Genomic DNA, 14,023 nt, shown 5'->3' with positions numbered 1-14,023 from the left:
CCTGAAATAGAAAGGGGAATTGAAACAGTAGACTGAGCATTACGATTAAACCATTCAAAACCTGAATCTGCTCCATTAGACTATATCAAATGCACCTGGGAATAATCACGCACAGTTGTCCTTATATCTGCGTGATAAAGCACTTATGAATTATTTATTTTAAAAAAAAAACAACTAAGTCAGAGTATCTCTAGTTTAATATGCAATTTATAAACTTTATATTCTCATTTGCCTTCTTTGAAAATCACATGATCCTATTTGGGTCATGACTTGTTCTATTAATCACTATTTCCAAATATATGATGGTTTAACACAGTTTAAGTAGAAAATAGAAACTTGCAAATATTGGATTTATCTGCATTACATTTATTAAGGGTTGCATCCGTGTCCCACGAAATTTAAGCACAGTTTTTCCACAATGTTTTGTAGTTTTCTAAAAGTTACTCAGCAAAGAGACCCCCTCGTCTCGTTTTGATGACGTTTACAATTTCAATTTACTGAGGATCATCTGCCACTGGTTTCGCAGAAACCAAAAAAACACACACTTCTTCCCGTCAAGCAGGTAAGACAGCCCTTTTTATCGTTTCTGCATGTTATCTTGACTGATAATACACGAAATAAATATAGCAGTTTGTAATAGCTATGCTAAGATAGTGACAGGCTTCTACACCAGCTAGCTAACCAGCTAACTAGCCCTGTTACTGGACGGTCATTGCAACCTAGCGACGTAGCTTACCGGGTACTTCTTAACTTCTAGGGTGACAGCTGACATGACACTTTGAATAATGGTAAAAGGGCTAAGAGGAAAGCTGACTCCACAAAGTAACACGAGTTTGATTGACTGCAGGGTGCTAAACTAAAGTGATGGGTAACCGTGACAACGAGCCGCCGACATGATAAACACACGTCCAGTAAATCCAAGTTTGATGGTCCTGTAACATGTTTTCATTTTTAGCAGGAGTAATATTGTTTTATTAGTTGCTCTTAGTTTAGTACAGTACGTCATAGGTGAAAGAAAAATCAAGCAGGCGCACAGTATTGATCAGGAGGGAAAAAAAGAGGATGTAGTAAAGAGGAGTTGAATTGAGGAAACAGAAATGTTAACAGTACCTTCACATTAAGGACAATATGGGGAACTTTATTGAGATCAGTATATAGAGGAAGAGTCACATTTTGAGACAAATTATGAATATTTAGGTCTGATCTGATCCCGTTAAGTCCTCTGTAATAAAGTAGAGGTTTGGACACTCACTCCTGGATGTGATCACACCTTTAAACCTCAGGGAAAACGTGACTGACCTTCATGCACCTGATTGTAACTGTAAGACTGACATGGTTATGATATTAGTCTGATAATAATAAGAGACTTTAATTAATTAAACAAAAAACAACAACATACTAGCCTGTGTGGATATTGAAAGTGCTGCCTCTGTCTTGCGTCGCCCCTGAAGGCTGGGATCTTGGATGGAGTGAGTGTTGAGCCCCAATGAGATGACTGACCAGGGCAACAACAACCAGAACATCTCCTGCAACCCCTTTGCTGCCCTCTTCAGCTCACTGGCTGATGCCAAGCAGTTCGCATCAGGCCAGAAACCACAACAGTCTTCTGAACCACCACGTGAGTTATCAGAGCTGCTGCGACCCTCCTTAAAAAGAATACTTAACAGCTGTTCTTATGTGGATCACAGTTACGAAATAAAGAGCATAGAAACAAATCAGATATTATGCCCACATAACTTTAGTGTCTCTTTGGGGTATGTGCTGTATATACTGACGTCTGATCTGTCTTACATTTTTCCATATTATGAAATTATACCAACCTTTCCCCCCCCGTATGACAGTGGAGGACTCCGGAGAGAGCCAGTCAGAGTCTGAAAACTCTGTGTCAGACAGCGTCGATGAAAATGATGACTCTGTGGCAGAGATCAGCCGCTCCTTCCGTTCCCGCCAGGAGCTCTGTGAACAGCTCAATGTCAATCACATGATCCAGCGAATATTTCTCATCACTCTCGACAACAGTAAGTAAAAGGAGATTTATGATCTAAGAGGGATTTGTAATGCGTAGCGCTTTTTATACAGCGTGTATGCCTACGCCTTAGCTCTATGAAAAAGAAACGCAAACTGCAGCTCAGCAGAGATTCCAGTCTCCAGTTAAGTTACTAACACAGGACTAATAAACAAGAGTAGTAAAGTAGTCCAGTTTCTGATTTATGATCAGAAGTAGAGAGACAACTGTTTAAAAGATACGTTTAAAATCCACATACTGCCTGAATCAGTCTGTTATATCAACATTTAATGGCAAATACTTTGTGTTTCCTGTTTAAACATCTGTAGTAATTGACCCTGTTATGCTGTTGGGAGCATTTCTATTGGTCCACTTCTCCCCTTAGAGGAAAGGGTCGCACTATATTTAAGTAAAGTTGTGCTCAGTTATTACATGTTTCCTATTAGTCCACAGTCCACATTTCCACAGGGCGCGAGAACTCAATGAAGGATTTGACAAGTCTGAAAATGAAGTGAATCATAAGCCAGACAGCAGTTTTTATTCCTGGGCACCAACATGTTTCACAGCTCTCGCTACAACAGTCGTATTAGTACTTTATTTGGGAATATTTCTGGAAGATTTGAGTTCCTGAGGTGCACAACATAGCAGCTATCCGATGATCTGTAAACTGTATTTTAATGGCAGTGTTAACAGCACGGACTTAAAGTGCAAAGTCAGGTTTCTTATTTTCATGACCAGCATCACATTTTGTTGTGCTTCTCTTTGAATGGACATAAGAGGGACAGACAGACAGATGTCTCTACATGGGGCTAGGGTGTTAGTCCAAAAAAAAGTACTGCAGTCCGCTCTACTATTCTTAGCGGTATTGTTTGATGTAGCTAGCTCCCTTGAATGTCAGAAATGTTGCTTCCAGTAAGTAATGCAACAAATGACTCACCGCTCTTAATGACAATACTAAGACCTTGCACATTGTGAATCTTCACTGTGAGAATACTGCTCAAGGATGAGTCATGGTGTTCAGTAAATGCCACACACACACACACACACACACACACACACACACACACACACACCCCATCTTTTTCACATAGAATCCTACAAATGATGTCTTCTGCCACCTCAGACTTGAAAAACATAAACACAAGCGCTTCCAATTATCCAGTATTCCTTATTCCAACGAGGATTTATTTCTGGGCAATGATAATGTTAATGTTGTTTTTCTTGAACAGTTTGTAATGTATAATTGAGTTTATTATTTGAGATAAACTTTTATGGAACCTGCTTTCATTTCCTTGAAGGTGACCCAAGTATGAGAGGAGGCAACGGGATCCCCCCTCGCTGTGTTTACCTGGAGGAGATGGCTGCAGATCTGGATGGACAGGACTGGCTGGACATGGACAACATAGAACAGGTCAAGAGCATGATCTGTTTAGTTCGACAGGGTGACTCCAACAGTATCATGTATCACGCTGGAATTATGTGTCACACAAAGATTGTTTAATGTGTACAGTATGGGTGAGTAATCCGATCAGATCTGTGTCTTCCAGGCTCTGTTCAACCGTCTGCTGCTGCTCGAGCCAGGAAACCACCTCATCTACATGACATCGTGCAGCGCCGTTAACCTGTCAGCTGACCGTGACGCCGGAGAGAAGCGCGCCCTGCCTTACCTGTTTGCTTGTTTCCAGAGGGCTAAAGAAGAGGTGAGAAGGCCTGCATCCGCTCTCGGTGCTTGCCTGAATACTCTCTGTAATTTCGAACTTGAACAAAATGCCCCACGCTCTTTCATAGTACTTTGATTATCTGTGCACAAGGTGACAAAGGTACCAGAGAAGTTGCTGTCGTTTGCTGTTCGCTGTAAGAACCTGACAGTTTCTAACACGCGGACGGTCCTGCTCACCCCGGAAATCTACGTCAACCAGAATATCTACGAACAGCTGCTGGACCTGCTGCTTGAAGGCTTCAATGGAGCACGTAGGTTCACTAGGCCTGACTGCTGCCTTCCCTGTGTTTTATTTATGTGCCTGAATCTCTCTTTTTTTCCTCATCTAAGGCTTTGTCTTTAACTTTCTCCCCTCACTTTCTGAAAAAATGGCCGTTTCAGAGCCAGAGGAGGTGGTCGAGTTCGTGGAGGAGGTCATTGTGGGATTACTCTCTGACCAGGAAGTGCGTACTTTCGAGGAAGTGATCGTACCAGTGTTTGATATCTTCCATGGACGCATTAAGGACCTGGACCTTTGCCAGCCCGTCCTCTACACCTACCTGGATGTTTTGCTCTATTTCAGCCACCATAAAGACATTGCAAAGGTCAGGAGGCACACTTAGACGTCCTCAAATAACATTGTAAATGTGCACCGTTACTTCTAACCAGGTCATGTTCCGGCATATACTACAGTAACACAATCATGATCAGATATACTGTGGTGCTATAAAATTGTAATGTTCTACCTTAACCTTTTGTGTACCCCTCAAGCTTTTACCTTTGTCCCAATGGTTCTTTTTTTGTTGTTGGTTTCTGTAGATTTTGATGGAGTATATCCAGCCCAAAGACCCAGCTAATGGTTTACAGTACCAGAAGACCCTATTAGGGGCAGTGTTAAGCATCTCTTGCCTATTAAAAACCCCAGGTGTGGTGGAAGGACATGGTTACTTCCTGAACCCTTCTCGCTCCAGCGCCCAGGAGACAAAGGTCCAGGAGGCCAACATCCACCAGGTGGGCAGATTCTCCTGTTATGATGTTGACTTTTGTTAATGATATTGGGTGAAATAAATGATGCTGCTTGTCAAACTACAAAACGTTCACGTGTTTTAATCTTCACGTCCTTCGTTGCAGTTCATGGGCCAGTTTCACGAGAAGCTGCACCAAATCTTCAAAAACTTGCTCCAGCGCTCTGGCGAGACGCGCCACTTGCTACTCTCGTGGCTCGGCAGCTGTTTGCACGCTAACGCCGGACGAGCAAAGATATGGGCCAATCAGATGCCAGAGATCTTCTTCCAGATGTACGCGTCGGATGCGTTCTTCCTGAACTTAGGCGCGGCGCTTTTGAAGCTGTGCCAGCCCTTCTGCAGGCCGCGCTCGCCCAAACTGCTCACCTTCAACCCCACCTACTGCGCCTTCAAAGAGCTGAGCGAAGAAGAGAGGCGCAATCGCAACGTGCACGCAAGAGGTTAGGGCAATGAGCCTTTTTCTATTGTCAGTGCTTAATTTCCATATTTATTTCGAGTTTATAGTACATCTTAACCCTCCGTTTTTAAGAGCTGCGTGTTTAGAAAAACTAAACCTGATTTTTTTTAATGACTGAATAGTGTGTTGTCTTTTTTTCCAGGACTTGAAAAGGAAACCTGTCTAATCCCTGTCCCCCCTCAGCAGCCGGTGGAGCCTGCACAGTCTTACAGTCTACTGACTGAAAACCTCATCCTCACACAACTCACCCTGCATCTTGGCTTCCACAGGTATATTCCTTCAATAAAAAGGACTGATGTTAAATGTAGTTTACTTTATGTTGCATCACGTTGGCACCATACTGCTTTATGACGGCATGAATCTGCGTTGTTTGCGTCCGTCCAGACTCCATGAGCAGATGGTGAAGATGAACCAGTCTCTCCACCGGCTCCAGGTGACGTGGCAGGAGGCCCAGCAATCGGGCAGCCCCATGTCAGAGCAGCTCCTGGAGCAGTTTGAGCGTCTCATGATTATTTATCTGTCAACCAAAGCCGCCACCACGCAGCCTGCCATGCTGCAATGCTGCCTTAACCTCCAAGCCTCCACCGGCGCTCTGCTGGTGCAGCTTGGTGTGGGAAACCAGGGGCCTGAACATGTAGCACTCAGTTTTCCTCTGCCTTCCCTACAGAATACTATGCTTTGCTTTGTTCCAGGTAGGTCACATTTTTTTCATACAGTACAAAGAAAGTGGAGCAGGGCGCCTTTTTATGTTGAACAAAATCAAATAAATAACCAAATAATGTGCTGTGCCTCATAATAACTGAAATACACATAATATAAACTACATTTGTTATGTGAGGTAATGACACTTTGAGAAACACAGCAGAGTTTACACTGAGGTGCAGCGACCTGATGGTTAAATCTCTGGGTTTTTTAAACAGCAGCAACCGAACAAAAGTTTGTCAGTCACAGCCTCTGTTCACGTGACATTCGTTTGATGATGAACTTTACTTCTTGTAATAGTCCTCCCTTGTGTCGTCCCTTTCACAGAGTTTTTTGCCGACAACTTAGGAGATTTTTTCATCTTCCTGCGTCGCTTTGCAGACGATGTTTTGGAGACCTCAACGGATAGTCTGGAGCAGATTCTTAACTTCATCACTGTCTTCATGGGGAATGTGGAGAGGTACATAACATGCTCAAGCCTCGCAAAAATAAAGCGCTAGTTAGAACCAAAAAAAATGTTTTCTACTTGTTTCCTTTGGGAAACTCTTTATGGTTCTAAGTAGAACTTTTTTCTCTTTTTTTTTGGTGGTGGTTTTACTGATAGAAGTTCAGAGGATTGTCTCTAAAACCCAAAATATACAAACAACTCTCTCTGAGAGGTTTCCCCTGGAACCTTTTTATGGTGTAATCGTTCCACACATGTATTTTGTGTAGTTTTGTAACGTCTTTGCTAGTTGTAGTCAGTTGATGTGTCTATTGAAAACTCAGTATTTTGCTCCACTTTCAATCATTTATTTATTTTCTACTGTATTTTGTAACTTCTGTCTCTGCTCAGGAGGATTTAATCCACCTTCTAACAAGAAACCTACAGAGGGGATTCTAAAGGGACCCCTTTTATATTCCATGGGTTGGATCTAGAGCCCACACAGAAGGGCTTTTAAATTATTACTATTTTTTATCAGGATTTAACTAAGAACGAACACCTTGTCCTTTGAACATTTTTGCAATAACTAAAACAATAATTCAGAAAAAATATTTTTCAAATGATTGATAACGAGTGGTTAGCGTAGCACCTTTTGTCTTCAGAGGACACCACTGAAGTCAGATACATACACACCGTCCTCATCGGGTAAATTCATGTTATCGACCACATTGTTATATCTGGTATGGCATCATGTCAAGGTCCAGTTACTACACCAGATTAATCATAAACCATCTACAAACAAGGTTCAATGAGAGCAGTGGAGCAGTGTAAAATGTGACAGTGGATAATATACTAAAAAGGTCTGTCCTCCAACTCTTGTTAATAGTGAAAGTTAAGCAGTCAAAAAAGAAAAAAAACAATCCAGATGTTGCCTCTAAAGCAAATGGTCTTGGTAGCACTTCAGAACCTTTGAATAGTCCTGGTTAGTATCTTGCTTGATGAGTGCAGGTCGTCTTGAAATCTTTTCCTCTTATTGCTTTAATCCCACCTGTCCCACATATACAACAGGATGAAGAACCCTCATTTAAGAGCAAAGCTGGCGGAGGTCTTGGAGGCGGTGATGCCCCACATGGAGACGCTCACGCCTGGTGCTGTTCAGCCAGTCATGTTCCAGCGAGAGCGAGTCTTCTGCTCCTACAGACATGCAGCCCAGCTGGCTGAGGCCCTCATCACTGTGTTTGTAGACATTGAATTTACAGGTGAACTATGCATTTGCGTTTCTTAAAATGTTTGACTCAATGCGGGCGGCCCTGGTTCAATCCAACCTGAGGTACAAAAGCCTGAAAATAACACTTTAAAAAAAAAAAAAGAAAAAAAGTTTGACTTCTAGTAATGGTTGTTATGTAAACGCACTTGTCACCTCCTTTTTTTTTTCAGGTGACCCTCACCAGTTCGAACAAAAATTCAACTACAGAAGACCCATGTACCCCATTCTCAAGTACATGTGGGGCAAAGAGGACTACAGAGAGAGCATAAAGGTAAGAAGAAAGGAAGCGTCCTGAAATACACTCAACAAAAATATAAACGCAACACTTTTGTTTTTGCTCCCATTTGTCATGAGATGGACTCAAAGATCTAAAATTCATTCCAGATACACAATATTACCATTTCTCTCAAACATTGTTCATAAATCTGTCTAAATGTGTGATAGTGAGCACTTTTGCTTTGCTGAGACAATCCATCCCACCTCACAGGTGTGCCACATCAAGATGCTCATCAGACACCATGATTAGTGCACAGGTGTACCTTATACTGCCCACAATAAAAGGCCACTCTGAAATGTGCAGTTTTGTCTCACAGCAAAATGCCACAGATGGCGCAAGCATTGAGGGAGCGTGCAATTGGCATGCTGACAGCAGGAATGTCAACCAGATCTGTTGCTCGGGCATTGAATGTTCATTTCTCCACCATAAGCCGTCTCCAAAGGCGTTTCAGAGAATATGGCAGTACATCCAACCGGCCTCACAACCGCAGACCACGTGTAACCACACCAGCCCAGGACCTCCACATCCAGCAGGTTCACCTCCAAGATCGTCTGAGACCAGCTACTCAGACAGCTGCTGAAACAATTGGTTTGCATAACCAAAGAATTTCTGCACAAACTGTCAGAAACCGTCTCAGGGAAGCTCAACTGCATGCTCGTCGTCCTCATCGGGGTCTTAACCTGACTCCAGATCGTCGCCGTAACAGACTTGAGTGGGCAAATGCTCACATTCGATGGCGTCTGGCACGTTGGAGAGGTGTTCTCTTCACGGATGAATCTCGGTTTACATTGTTCAGGGCAGATGGCAGACAGCGTGTGTGGCGTCGTGTGGGTGAGCGCTTTGCTGATGTCAATGTTGTGGATCGAGTGGCCCATGGTGGTGGTGGGGTTATGGTATGGGCAGGCATCTGTTATGGACGAAGAACACAGGTGCATTTTATTGATGGCATTTTGAATGCACAGAGATACCGTGATGAGATCCTGAGGCCCATTGTTGTGCCATACATCCATGAACATCACCTCATGTTTCAGCAAGATAATGCACGGCCCCATGTTGCAAGGATCTGTACACAATTCTTGGAAGCTGAAAATGTCCCAGTTCTTGCATGGCCAGCATACTCACCGGACATGTCACCCATTGAGCATGTTTGGGATGTGCTTGACCGGCGTATACGACAGCGCGTACCAGTTCCCACTAATATCCAGCAACTTCGCACAGCCATTGAAGAGGAGTGGACCAACATTCCACAGGCCACAATTGACAATCTGATAAACTCTATGCGAAGAAGATGTGTTGCACTGCATGAGGCAAATGGTGGTCACACCAGATACTGACTGGTTCTGAGTCCCCAGACCCTCAATAAAGCAAAAACTGCACATTTCAGGGTGGCCTTTTATTGTGGACAGTCTAAGGTACACCTATGCACTAATCATGGTGTCTGATGAGCATCTTGATGTGGCACACCTGTGAGGTGGGATGGATTGTCTCAGCAAAGCAAAAGTGCTCACTATCACACATTTAGACAGATTTATGAACAATGTTTGAGAGAAATGGTAATATTGTGTATCTGGAATGAATTTTAGATCTTTGAGTCCATCTCATGACAAATGGGAGCAAAAACAAAAGTGTTGCGTTTATATTTTTGTTGAGTGTAGTTAATCCTTTCCCAGTTGTATTCATTTGTGGTGGGGGACATTAAAATCTGAATGGATTTTGATGCGTTATTGATGCTAATATCAAGCAATTCATTAATAGCAGGCATTGATTTTTGGTGAAGAGAGCAGAAAATAAATTCCTTCTACATGCCTGAATTTCTATTGTGCCCCTAGCAGTCTTCAGTGCCCATAAGTAAGAGCAATGAAGAACTGTAAGGGGGGGGCGAGCAGATGCAGTTTACTCCCCTCTGTTTAGTGATTAGGAGTGTTGTAGTTTATTATGCAAATTGATACAGATTTGTTTTTTTCAGCATTTGGCGCACTATGCATCTGAGAACCTGGAGGCCATGAACCCTCCTTTGTTCCTCAGGTTCCTCAACCTCCTGATGAATGATGCCATCTTCCTCCTGGACGAGGCCATTCAGGTTAGACCGAGTTCACCATCAGTCATACATTAATAGATTTCCACTTGTTCGGGCCCGAAGCAATGACAGCGTGAAGGACGGTATTATTTCTCGAAGGAGTGTTGTTATTGTTCCGTGACTTGGCCGCCATTTCTGAGTGCCTGAACGTGAACAAAAATTCACCAAAATTTTCAAGGTCATCGGGTCTGGTAAAAAAATGGCTGGAATGTCGACAGAAAGTCCACTAGGGTTTTTAGAAAGTCAAAAAAAAGGCTGTTTACAGGATTTCTATCTATCGGAAATCTAGGATTTCAGGATTTCCAAAATGCCTCCTAATACATTTTTCCTACATGCATGACAATTTTAGCTCTGTTAATTATAGTTCTGGTACCCATAGTCAAAACCCAACAGGAAGTCCGTCATCTTTTTTTGAATTTATAAATGATGTCCATGCCTGTTCGTGCAAGCCCTTCATCACCGCTTGCGGTTTAGATTTTCTTTGTTTTTCACTTGTCGTCTTAACATTAAGATATGGATAAATGCTTTAATTAAAGATGTTTTGATTAGCTTGATAGTAAAACAAGACTTAAACCTTATTTTTGTGTGTTGTAGTACCTGAGTAAAATTAAGGTTCTGCAGCTGGAGCGGGATCGAGGGGAGTGGGAAGGCCTGGCCCCTGATGCCCGAAGAGAGAAGGAGTCCAGCCTGCAGATGTTTGGACAGCTGGGACGCTTCCACAACATCATGTCTAATGAGACCATCGGCACACTGGCCTTCCTCACCTCAGGTTAGGCTGAAAAGATCGTGGTTCTTAGAGTCGCATCCTTTCAAAGTTGGTCTTCATTCACCCCATTGTTTTTCAAACAAATCATTCTCCTCATTTCCAGAGATCAAGGGGATCTTTGTGCATCCCTTCCTGGCTGAGCGGATCATCTCCATGCTGAACTACTTTCTGCAGCATCTGGTGGGTCCTAAAATGGGAGCTCTTAAAGTCAAGGACTTCAGTGAGTTTGACTTCAAGCCCCAGCAGCTTGTTTCTGACATCTGCACCATCTACCTAAACCTGGGGTATGTACAATATCCTTTTAGGAATTGTTAACAGTATAACACGTTTCCCTCCCTTTGTAATTTTGTTTAATACCTTTATTTTCCTATCATTGGCAGTGATGAGGAGAATTTCTGTGCCACAGTCCCCAAGGATGGACGATCGTACTCCGCCACCCTCTTCACCCAAACAGTTCGGGTGCTGAAGAAGATAAACAAGCCGGGGGACATGATCATGGCTTTTGGACTCCTCGCTGATAAAATAAAGGTATCATTAGTTGTAGAGGCTGTTTGCCAGAAATGGCACAAGCATACTGTACATCTGATCTTCGTGGCAAATGTCGGTAGAAACACTAAAGACGTGATGTCATCGTGTCTTCTTTTCAGCCGCATGCAGACAGACAGCAGCAGGAAGAGGAGACTTATTCGGATGCCCCAGATGAGTTCTTGGATCCCATTATGTCCACTCTGATGCTGGATCCTGTGCTTCTACCTTCTTCCAATGTCACGGTTGACCGCTCAACTATAGCAAGGCATCTCCTCAGGTAAGCTCCTGCAAAGCACCTAAACGCTCTGAGATGACGGCCATTTGAGAAATCGGGACGTGCGTTTTTAATTGTGATTATTCACCCTTCTTGCAGTGACCAGACAGACCCTTTCAATCGCAGTCCTCTCACCATGGACCAGATCAGGCCAAACGAGGAACTCAAACAGCAGATCTTACAGTGGCTGGATAAGCATAAGCAAGAGAGGCTGCAGATGGGGCCCAGCGGCTAGCCCACAATCCCTCACTGTGATAAACAATAACCACGTCCTAGCTTCCTGGCTCACATCTTCTGCGCGCTCTTCTGCTCTGATCCATGGTGTGCTTGCCCCCCCGTGGACTTTCTTCAGATTCATCTGGTCCTTCTTACGTTGCATTCTCTTCTTCACGTAGCCTTCACGCTCAGTGGATTCTCTATGTGACAGCAAAACGTGGTACTTCAGAAACCCTGCGCAGTAGCTGTTTGACTCCAATGACACCCTGTGGTAACAATAGTGGGTGATAAAACCTCTGGTTCCTTTCTCCCTGAATGCTGTGTATTAGCTAGTCATTGTTACCATCAGAACTATGGCCAGAAGTATCAGTTTCAACAGGACTTGTTGAATGATGTTTATGAACTACTGACCTGATTTTATACAGCAAGGTAAGTATTTTTGGGAACTCTTACACCCGATCATGGATGGAATCATTTATAATTTAACCTTGGTGTTATTGTGAATGGAACATTATACACTGCCATTTAAAGTTCTTGAAAGCCCTACATTAAGGTGCATGTGGTTTCACATTAAGCAGCATTGTAAATAGGAATAGCTATTAAAAGTAAGACATACATCAAACAGACTTTGATCTGTGACTTTTATTCAACTAAAAAGAGCAGATATTAACTGTAATGACACTCCTGAAGCACAAAACCACACTGTGAAAAATGAACATTTAAAGGTCTGCACATATGAATGTGCTCTTTAATCAAGCACTTATTCAAGGATTTGAGAGTTTGTAAATGGAAATGTTGGATATAGGGATTACATTGTGTTTAGGTTATAACACAACAAAGATCAGTTAAACCACAGCTTAGGATATTTTACATTCACACAGACAAAAAAATCTTCAAATCTAATGCTTTGGTTTGGTCTTGAGCAGCTCACAGATGACTACAACAGGGCTGTGATGGCTCATGGATGGTGTCAAAAGCAAACAAAAAGTTTTAGAAATTATTTGAAAAACACTGTTTCTCAAATATTTCAAAAATGATTTTCTTTTTAAAGCTCAGCACAACATAATACAACCGTTCTCCCTGACTGACTGCTTCCCCCAATGATGACCAAACATCATTCTTGTTATATTTTCTTTGTGTTCAAAAAGTACATGATCTACAATTCCACATGCTATCATTTTTATTTTCTCAATTGATATCACTATAGTCAAATACTCAAACTTATTTCTGAATTAGTTTTAAATTGATCAAAAGGAAAAAAAATATTGGGCGTTCAACTTCTTTTAATTGGCAGTGTATAAAACAGTCATTAACTTCCTTTGAATGAGCATTTACCAGATTAACTTGCGTATCTTGATCTAGCAATTTTTTTTGCGTGTAAGCGTAGTACATTAACACATGGGTGAACAGTTGATCAATCGAATCTGTGCCTAAAACCCGAGAGCCTTGCAGTGATTTCAGCGAACGAGGATACAACTGGTTTCATACTCTTATGAGACATTATACGTTTTTTTTAGGGCATAGAGGGAGCTGTGGGTTTGAATATGAAATGAAGACGGATCATAAGTTCATGGATGTTTTTTTGGAGTATTTCTGAATGATTTTAATTCAAATCCAGTCTTGTATGATATGGCAAAATGTGAGAGAAAGATTATGTTGGCATGCCCTCATACTGTAAGTGAAATATTTACCACCTAGATGAATACATGGGATAAATTATAATGCAATATTTTTTGTTTTAAATGTGATTATTAAATGTTTATTTTGGATGTACAGTATGATTAATAAATAAAAGTAATGTGTGTTATATAATAAACGGTCATGTTCTCTTTCAAAATTAAAAAATGAAAGAAATAAAAATAAAATTGAGGGTTATTATATAAATAGAGGGGTGTTCTTGCTGTCAGAACACTGCATGATATTTCCACAATGATAGTTATTGAGATTTCTTGGATGCACAGTTACTTGATATAAGACATTTAAAAGGAATATTTGAACCAGAAATGTGAACATCAGCGATTCTGGGAAAATATTACTAAAACACCATAAGTGAACTAAAATCAGAGTGAAAGAGTAATAAACTATAACAATCAAGCATATAGACAACAGACAAGACCAGGGATAATGAGACGCTCACAAAAAGGAGGGGGGGGCATTAAAGGTTGGGTAGTAGGCCCAGTTGCACATTATGTGTTACATTGCATTAGCTTGTAATGTTAAAAGAAATCTGCTGGATGTTCATTAGTCTAATTGTTGCACAAAACAAGTAAAACCATCTCACATCCTGTGAAAGTTCTGAAGGGCAC

At 41.9% G+C, this 14,023-nt stretch overlaps 1 protein-coding gene across 1 annotated transcript; it reads left to right on the top strand.

The window, feature by feature from the left end:
• The first annotated feature begins 305 nt into the window (after positions 1-305).
• On the top strand, positions 306-13,562 carry ube4a (ubiquitination factor E4A). The gene is made up of 20 exons (XM_079354188.1): positions 306-562; positions 1,452-1,618; positions 1,842-2,018; positions 3,304-3,416; positions 3,553-3,705; positions 3,817-3,976; positions 4,107-4,309; positions 4,524-4,715; positions 4,836-5,169; positions 5,329-5,455; positions 5,571-5,878; positions 6,216-6,348; positions 7,381-7,571; positions 7,750-7,850; positions 9,823-9,936; positions 10,528-10,702; positions 10,803-10,983; positions 11,080-11,227; positions 11,347-11,504; positions 11,601-13,562. The coding sequence occupies exons 2-20, from the start codon at positions 1,492-1,494 to the stop codon at positions 11,734-11,736; spliced, it is 3,231 nt and encodes a 1,076-aa protein (XP_079210314.1). The 5' UTR covers positions 306-562; positions 1,452-1,491; the 3' UTR covers positions 11,737-13,562.
• The last annotated feature ends 461 nt before the right edge of the window (positions 13,563-14,023 follow it).

Source organism: Symphodus melops (assembly GCF_947650265.1).
Source record: "Symphodus melops genome assembly, chromosome: 10".
NCBI classification, from domain to species: domain Eukaryota; kingdom Metazoa; phylum Chordata; class Actinopteri; order Labriformes; family Labridae; genus Symphodus; species Symphodus melops.
This window is presented reverse-complemented; position numbering and strand designations above follow the sequence as displayed.

What these genes read in the sequence shown, in the direction of transcription:
- ube4a (XM_079354188.1), top strand. Translation starts at nt 1,492, where the DNA reads ATGACTGACCAGGGCAACAACAACCAGAACATCTCCTGCAACCCCTTT. An exon ending in ACATGGACAACATAGAACAG is followed by an intron (nt 3,417 to 3,552) that starts GTCAAGAGCATG and finishes TGTGTCTTCCAG; the next exon opens with GCTCTGTTCAACCGTCTGCT. An exon ending in CTGCATCTTGGCTTCCACAG is followed by an intron (nt 5,456 to 5,570) that starts GTATATTCCTTC and finishes GCGTCCGTCCAG; the next exon opens with ACTCCATGAGCAGATGGTGA.